The following is a 9,492-nucleotide window of genomic DNA, read 5'->3' on the forward strand; positions in this document are numbered from 1 at the left end:
CCTGCCGGCCCGCGTCCTCTAATTAAAAAGCTTTTTTAAAAAGTGGGATGATCTCTATTAGAACTCAATGAAACAGCAATGCTATTTATGCAACATTTAAAAATTCTTCGAAGTGCTTTTTGATCCATATGGCACCCCTAAGGTATATATACCCTGTGCATTTCCATTGTAAAGATAAATAATCTGAGGCAAATTGATTTCCTTGAGTACACATGCATGTATCATGCATGCATTTTTAACCAGTGAAAGTAGGTTTCTGGGGTGAGTGAAAAACATCTTAGACATTACAATGGTTTGTGGTTTCCAAAGGGTCCAGTACATAAACAGATATTCAACATAATGTACCTATGATATTAAAGTTTCATGGGGGCAATGTGATTAGAAGAAAATGTCTTCAAAGGCTCTTTGAGGTGGGGGCAGAAATAATGGGGGAAAAATTGAAACACTGCATCAGTGGTACAGAAAAGAAGTCAGACCTAAGAATCCCAAGCTGGTATTAATTCCATTAACCTATTGTACTTGTTCTAGATCACAGGGTTTTTAAAGCAATACTGTCATATTAAAAAATACTGTCATATTTTCTAGGACAGTACTGATTTCACATGCTTTTGTTTCCTAATATTTATTAAATATACAACTACATAAATTCATCTGTATGCCTCCAGGTGTTACATCATCAAACCTCAATCATACTATTGGACACATCCCCATAAAACTCTGGACCTAATATAATCTTCTACTTTCCCTTTCCCCAATTCCCAAACTTGTCTCTGGGCTATTGAAAAGTTCCAGTCTCAGATCAGCAAAACATCCAATATCCTCAACTTCTCTGAATATTCCCTTCATCTTCTCGCTCTAATGACAACGTGGCTATCCTGTGAGTGCTGCTCATGAAGCCTTTACAGAGTGTTCTCCCCCTTCTTACTCCAGCACGTTATAGACCTCAGACACTTAATAGCAAAGAGGAGAAAGGAGAATATCCATTTATGCTTTGCATTCTATTTCTTTTGCCTGGAAATATTTTACCCTAGATTTTTAGCTTGGCTTACTTTCTCAAATCATTCAGATCTTTATTCAAACCTATGCAAAGCCTTCCCTGATGACTCTGTCTGAAAGAGCAATTACTCTGTCACCACCTTCTTACCCTGCTTCATAGGAAACCTCATAGCACATATGATTAAAATATATATCCATATAAAAGAGAGGAAAATATTACAAAGTGTTTATAGCAGTTATCTTTAAGGGTGACTGAAATTATGAGTGACTTGATATTTATTTTGGTACTTTTTAATTTTTCTATAATGGGTATATCCCATATAATAAGGAGCTAATATGCTAATTAGAGCAGACAGCGGAATGACCTTCCGGAACAACCTTCCGGAACAACCAGTGGGGGGTCGGGGCCACAGGGCTGTGAGGGCCTACTCTTGCATGATGAGTGAAGAGTAGGCATCAGGCCTCTAGTAATTTTATAATCGGAATAAAGTTATCTTTAAAGAAAAAAATCATGGTGATAGAAATTTCAAAACAGGTATAATAAAAGAATGATGGGAGAGTCTGACTTCCCATCTAATTTCTCCCACCTGCACAGTGCCCAAGCTGAGATCCCACTAGATGTTGAACACTGACAGACCTGGGTATGGAGACTACATCCTGCTCAAGGCTGGTTTGGCCACTGGCCTTACCTCACGGCAAACAGCTGCAATCTGGCCTTCATCCATGCAGGTTTCCGTCACCACATCTGTCAAAGAGCCTCCAGCCAAGTATTCCATGACAACCCACAGCTCATCTCCCACGAGGTAACTGTAGGATAATGGGTAAGAAGGAACAGAGTACACTGAGCCATAGAACTGGATTTCAAAGGCTCAGCACATAGACAGAGTGAACGTGCATTTCCAATGGAGGCGTTGCCTTCTCCTTTAACATCTCCACCATCCATCAGTCCCAAAGGCCCGATCTCTCTGACAGGACCTGTCCATACCTGTCCAAGTAGTTCACAATATTTGGGTTCTTATTTTCCCTCATGACCAGGATCTCATTAATAATCAGTTCTTTCTTCGGCTGCTGCTGAAGATTCATCTGCTTAATGGCCACCTGAGATCAGAGTACATTCGATACACAATTAGAGTCACTCAGTGCTTACTGAGCATCTACTGAGTACCAGACCTTAAACACTAAGCAGAGATGATTAAGATATGGTCTTACGCTTGAAGAATTTACAATTTATTAATATAGCCCAGTGGTACTCAATATGAGCTCCCTAGACCAGCAGGATCAACATCTGAAAACTTGTTGAAAATGAAAATTTTCAGGCTCTAGCCAGTCCTAGAAATTTTGTATTTTAATAAACCCTCTAGGAGATTCTGATATGCACCAGTTTGAGGATCAACCTTGCTACTAAATAAAATAGTCATATTAAAAAATACTTTTTAAAATCACAGTATAAAAAGGTGTGCTATAACAAAAGTCCATACAAAGTGCTACAGGAACATGTTTGGCAATGTAGAGACTTCAGAGAGGGGAAAATGACTTTTTAAAGTTGGTGTGGAAAGACAAATCAGAGTGGACCAATTAAGAGAGAAGACAAAAAGGGATAAAATCCCTACACTACTTGTATATGAAGAAAGATCTTGATAGGCTTCTTGTCTATAGAAATGAATCAGTTTCCACATAATACAAATATAAGGTATAGGTCAGTTTCACCCCAAGGCACTTTTTTATCCATCTTTTCTGCTGACCGCTTCTGACAGATAAGGAAATTGTGTTTGAGAGGGATATGTGAATTGCAAACATATGTCTGAAGGGCAACACATTGACCTAAAGACATCTTACATTAAGTATAGTAAGCCCTTGTAACATATGTTAAGACTTGGAGCCATGGAGTGCCTTTGGAATTCCCTTAGGCCATCTCGAAGGATGGAACAGTATTCTTGAACCTCACAGAAGTCACTGCTGGCAGCAGAAAGGAAGAACAGAGGTGGACAGAAGATAACATAGAGGCAGTGGCAGGACCTCAGGGATCATTTGTAATAGCTACTGACTAACTATGGCCTAGGCTACATGCCCTTCACACCTAATCAGATCCCTCCTCTTCAGGCCAGCAGACAGCACTCCTATAACAGAAAAGGATTTGGACTTGAACTCTGAGGATGTAAGCTCCAGGGCTGAGTCTGCACTTACTAATCTTAACCAATCACAAGCTCTCTACGCCTCAGTCTCTTCATCAATACACTGAGGATAATAATAATACCAAGCCTGGTTCCCTTCCTTACAGGATTGGTTTGAGGACTAAATGAGATAGTGGCCAATGTGTTACTCATATTCAAAGAGAACTTTAAATGATAAAGTAAGGCAACAATGAAAACGCTAATCACAGTAATAACCGCATTTGATAAATACCTGGCACAGAGCAGCAAGAATGACAACATCAACAGAAACAATAGCAAAACCCAACCACCCTCCCACCACTACTATTTTTTGAATGCCTACTATGTACCAGGCCCGGAGGTTAGCTGCTCTGCTTACATTATGTCAGTAAAATCTAACAACAACCATGTAAGTAAAAATCATTATCTGCATTTGCGGGTAAGGAAATTGAGATTTAACATTTACAAGAAAATTGCCTAAAGTCATAGTCAGTGCCCACGGACCACATGACTCCAAAGCCTCTTTCAGTCTCTTCTATTACACACGTTCCCTCTAAACAATAGGCTTGAAAAATAATAGTTCAATCTGTCACTGGAAGACTTCCCAGCACTAACATACAGTCTTCCTATAGGTCACAGACAATAGCTCTGCTCATCCCAGGGGACAGCCCCTCGTAAGCACTTACTCCCGAAGCCTGGAGATTTAGACTCCCTGGGCAGGAAGCAAGGTCTTCCTGACCACACTCATTAGCCACCCTAATGGACTTCCATTCATAGTTTTATAACCACAAGGCAGGCACACAGGGAAGTCAAGTTTGTTTCCTGTGGGTAGCTTCTCATACACGCAGCCTCCAGGCCTTTCAGGAACTACCCACCATGAGCCAGCCTCCCATTAAGGGCTGTAAAACCCAAGAGGCCAGAAACATAACAAGGAACCCTAGTGCCTAACCCGAGCTCTGCAGCCCAGAAAGCACAGCTTTAGGTTTTGGAATCAAAAGTTTCTAACCCGGTCCTTGCGAACTGTACCATCCTACAAGTTATTTAAACTCCCTGTTACCTACATCATAGGGACTTTTAGAATGGGCATAACCTCCTGTTTTCCAGATTTCTGCCTCCAATTCACCATATTTAAAATTGACACAATTATATCACCCTTCCTTCCCCACCATTATTTCAATACAGGTTCCTGTCGGCACTGTAAGTCTTTTAGGCGTACACAATGGAAAATATGGTCTGTTGCATTTGTATATGATTTTGGGGGAAAGGGGATAAAACCATTTTATCGAGGGCCTTCAGGAGAGGTGTGAGGGGCTGGGAGGACAATGATATCCGCCATCCTCAGCCCAGCCAGATCTCCCGCTTCACAGCCACTGGAAAGCCATTTAGATACGATTGTAATGTCTCGGTGCTGCGGCAGCACTGAATCTTTCACATCGTGTCCCTACTGAGCTAAGAAGGGTTAAAATTTAACCAAAAAACCAGTAGAGCCGAAGGAGCAATAGTTGGTTATAGACACTCACCTCCTGTCCTGTGGCCACATCCATTGCTGTGTACACAGTGCCTGAAGCACTGAACAACAGGTCGGGGAGAGAGAGAGGAAAAACATGGGTATTAAGTGAGGTGATACTTGTCAGATGCAAATCTACACACACTTTGGCAATACAGGGTTTATAACAGCAGCAAAAATAATCTTCCCCACTGCCCATCCCCACCTTCTCAGATTTGAGGGGCAGTATGTAGTAGCAAAGAGCATACAGGCTCTAGTGGCCAAAAGATCTGAGTTCCAATCTAGAACATCTACCTAGTATCTACTAGATATACAATCCTGAGCAAGTTATTCTCTAAGCTTCACTTTCCTCGTTTGCAAAGTGAAGGTAAGAGTATAAGAGTGTATAAGAGAATTTAAATCAATTATTTATTTATGCTCTCAAGAGGATATGTGAATTTCATTATAAAACAGTTTTGTATTTTTCATTCTTTTCAAACATAAAATATTAAATATGCTTTTTAAATACATATGCTCCCAGAAAATCTGATATTTCTACCCCAGCCCCAAGGTACCCTCACTATACATGTGCACATATGCGTGCGCGCGCGCGCGCATACACACACACACACACACACACTCACACACAAATAGAAAAGGGAGTGGGAGGGAGAGAATACTAAAAATAATGCTAGAAAAGTAATCATGTCCACCCAAAATATGCGTGCGCGCGCGCGCGCACACACACACACACACACACACACACACACACAAAGAGAAAAGGGAGTGGGAGTACTAGGAATAATGCTAGAAAAGTAATCATGTCCACCCAAAATAACTAAAAACCTCATTTTATGCCTATAACTATGAATCCTGCATATTTGTAGGTGATGATATGCAGCAATATTTGTAACTTTACATGTCATATGTCAGATAAGAAATTTAATTCCCTGTATTACCAAAAAAAAAAAAAAAAGCATTTTAGCAAGCCCTGAGATTATGCTTCACAGGGAAGTCAGGAAAATTCAGGGAGAAAAGTCACGTAAGTTTGCCTGAGAGTTAGAAATTACGGTCACCAGCTTCCTAACCACCACTCTTTAGTTGAGACCCTAGCTACATGCCAAAAAAATTGTGATCATAAGATATGGGCTATTAAATAAGGACTGGATTATTTGCATTGGCAGCTATTTCCCACTGACTCATCATCCTGCCGCTAGCCATCTTCTGTCGTAAAGCTGGTGTCTGACTTCCTGTGCCCATCCTCCCCCATCCCACCAGATGAACCATTCTTAAAATGCCTTGGGGGTGGACATCTCTATGATTTCAGAAGTCTAGAAAGCGACTCAGGCCCACTGGTTAGTACTTGATTGTTTCTACCTTGAATAGACATATGTTTAGATGTGAATTCTGGGGCAAAAAAGTCCTCAGGTCTTAAAGGGAAGAACAAGCAAAAATTATAATAGCACTAATTCATCATAATTATGTGGCATTTGTGTGTTTTTTTAAATCATGGCATGTGAAATCATCAGCACAGGTGATTAATAAATATCGCATTCCTCCCGTACACTAACAGCCCTGTCAAATAAGCAGGGAAGGCACATTTTGTAGATGTTGCCTATTTATGGACTTCACACATCTGAATTTTTAAAAAAATCATAAATTCGGGACGTGAAAGGCACAGAATCTACAACTGCTCTCCCTTAAATTTACGGATGAAGAAACTGAACTCCAGAGATGGGACCCGACTTGCCCACACTTGTCTGTACATCTGCTACATTCTCAGTACCTCAATGTAATTAGCTGAAGGAAATGCCATACCAGACTATTCTTACTTTCTTCTCAAGATTTTAACTACCTTATATCAGTTCAGACTCACGAATGCATGTCTAGTAGAAAAAGCACTCCAACAGGAAAAAAATAAGATTCACGCAAGTCCAGGGTTGTTTTAAGGATTTAACAATAGATGCAAATAACTGATGTAAGCTGTAGAATGCTGTATAATTAAAACATCAGTATATTACACAATACTTTATTTTATTTCCAGGAGGTTTTGGAATCATAAGGAAAAAACTAAAACAGAAAATTTCAATGACTTCATTAGCAATAATGTTTTCATTTAACTAACACTGAAATGAGAGCTTTCTAAGTAATTTTTTATTGTTTCTTTTTAATTTTAGCTATTTCTGTTGGTCTATAAAAATCTCATTATTTTTCTTTTTCATATAGAGATATAACTTATCTAAAGTAATTTGCACAAATCTTAAGTGAACAACTTGATGATTTTTCAATAGGTATACACACGTGTGCACCACCAACATCACCCCTGAAGGTTCCTTCATGCCCCTTCCCAATCTGCATTCCCCTCTCAGACGCAACAATTTCTCTGGCTTCTTTTAGCATATATTAGTTTTGCCTGTTCTTGAACTTACATTTATATAAATAAAATCATAGAGTTTCTGTTCTTTTATGTCTGGCTTCTTTTGTTCAAAATAATGGCCAAATGCTTTTTAAGAAATCACAGTATAGGGGTGACCCTTGAACAACACAGGGACACTGACCTCCAACATAGCCAGAAATCTATGTACAACTTTTGATTCCCCAAAAGCTTAACTACTAAAAGCCTACTGCTGACTGGAAGCCTTACTAATAACATAGTCAATTAACACATATTTTGCCCATTATATGTGTTATATACTGTATTCTTACAATAAAGTAAGCTAGAGAAAGTAAAATGTTAAGAAAAGCAGCCCGGCCCCCATGGTTCAGTGGTTGAACCAGTGGTTGCAGGCTCAATCCCCAGTGTGGGGCACGCAGAAGGCAGCAAATCAATGACACTCTCTCATCATTGATGTTTCTATCTCTCTCTCCCTCTCTCTTCCTCTCTGAAATCAGTATATATACACTTAAAAAAAGAAAATCATAAGAGAAAATACGTTTACAGTATTTATTGAAAAACTTGTACATAAATGGACCCGTGCAGCTCAAACCTGTATTGTCCAAAGGTAAACTGTATTCTAATTCTTTGTTTGACTATCTCCTGTAGACATGAGGTCTTTGAAAGCAGAGACTGTGTCTGATTCATAGCTGTGTTCCCATTGCCTGGTACATAACAGGACTTAATTAAGATTTGCTGAGCTCAGTACACTGAGGGCAGCATACAAGATGCAGAGAAGGAACCAGAGAGGAGAAGACTATCCACCTAGAAAAACGGGTCCTGCTACACTAGCAGAAGGATCTGCAATTGAGTCTTCCATTTCATATTAGTGCTGGTAGAGCTGAGCACCAGGTAAACAGGGTTAGTCTGAAAAAGCAGAGCTGTTATTTGGGAAGCATGTTTTATACTAAGAAAATAAATGGTTTTTCAATTCTCACTGCAGGGGTATTTTTAGCAACATGGTTGGCTTATGGCACATCTCTCCTATGAAGCATAATTCTGCCAAACCTGAAGTCAGCCTAACATTAACACCTTCAAACGGGTGAGGGGTGAAGTGGAGAAAGAAGAACAAGGTTTCTGAGAGGCAAAACAAAAGCAAAATCACATGCACCAGTACACACAATTTCAAGTCACTTTTCCAGGTAAAGAAAATGCCCCTACTAACCCTTGTCCAATCTTCTCAAACCGTGTATATTTCTTCTTAGGATCGCCCACGCTCACTATGCTTCCTGTGAAAGAAACAGAGACCAAAAATCATTTTTTCCCCCTCAGATCAAGATACAAAACAGGCTCCATGTTTCTCCAAACCCTGGAGTTGGCAAAGGTACCTCCAATACCCAAAAACCATACTAAGGAGAGCCTAAGCTTTCCCCCAAAAGTTTCATCTCCTTACCCTTTTATTCATAGTAATCTATTCCATTTCTAAATTCCTGAGAACCATTTATTAATTTTTAATTCATTCATTCAATAAACATTTACTCATTTAATATGTTCGCTGACCATGTGCCAAGCTCTATGTTGAGTGCTAGGAATAAAAGATAGATGAGACAGTTAAGACCGTCTCTGCTCTCAAGAAGCTCAGTTTCATGGAGGAGACAGAGAAGCATAAAGTCCCATGAAAAAATAATAATCATTGCACTAGACGGCAAGGGTTACAGAAAGAGGTACAAAATACAGATTGGAAAGGCTTCAGATAGGAGGTGATATCTGGACTGATTTTTACAGGGTAAATAAGAGGTAGGAAGAGAAAGTTGAGAAGGGGTCACAGAAGGAAGTACATCAAGTGCAAAGAATGAGGTATGAGAGAGTTCACTGATTTGTATTCTAGAGATGGTGAAACTGAGGCCCACAGAAGGGAAGATACTTCCTCCCAAGGTCACACAGCACATTGGTGTCAGGGCTAAGATTAGGAGTTTGGTTTTCCAGCTCCCAGTCCAAAGTGCTTTCCGCTGATCACCTCCAACTGACCCCCACTGATGGCCTGCTTGCCCCCAACTGGCCCCCCTGCTGGTCTGCTTTACCCCCAACGGCACCACCTCCCACCAGCCTGATCACCCACAACTGCCCTCCCCTCTTGGCCTCTAACCGCCTCTACCTCGGCCCTGCCACCATGGCTTTGTCCAGAAGAACATCTGGAAGGTCTCCTGGGAGGAATCCCAGTCTAATTAACATATTACCCTTTTATTAGTATAGATAAAGGCCTGGTGCAGAGATGAGGGCCAGCTGGTTTTCCCTGAAGGGCGTCCCCGATCAGGGTGGGGGTTCCCTTGGGGTGTGGGGCACTGCCCTCCCCTTGGCCTCTAACCGCCTCTACCTCGGCCCTGCCACCATGGCTTTGTCCAGAAGAACATCTGGAAGGTCTCCTGGGAGGAATCCCAGTCTAATTAACATATTACCCTTTTATTAGTATAGATAGAGGCCTCTGG

The 9,492-nt window shown here is 40.7% G+C and overlaps 1 protein-coding gene across 1 annotated transcript in view; it reads right to left on the reverse strand.

The window, feature by feature from the left end:
• PAK1 (p21 protein (Cdc42/Rac)-activated kinase 1) overlaps positions 1 to 9,492 on the reverse strand; it is a 73,409-nt gene that overhangs the window by 11,443 nt on the left and 52,474 nt on the right. Inside the window, 4 exon segments of the mRNA XM_015569652.1 lie at positions 1,686 to 1,803; positions 1,982 to 2,094; positions 4,667 to 4,715; positions 8,232 to 8,295. Coding sequence (XP_015425138.1) covers positions 1,686 to 1,803; positions 1,982 to 2,094; positions 4,667 to 4,715; positions 8,232 to 8,295 — 344 coding nt within the window.

The sequence above is a fragment of the Myotis davidii genome, unplaced genomic scaffold (assembly GCF_000327345.1).
Source record: "Myotis davidii unplaced genomic scaffold, ASM32734v1 scaffold646, whole genome shotgun sequence".
NCBI lineage: Eukaryota > Metazoa > Chordata > Mammalia > Chiroptera > Vespertilionidae > Myotis > Myotis davidii.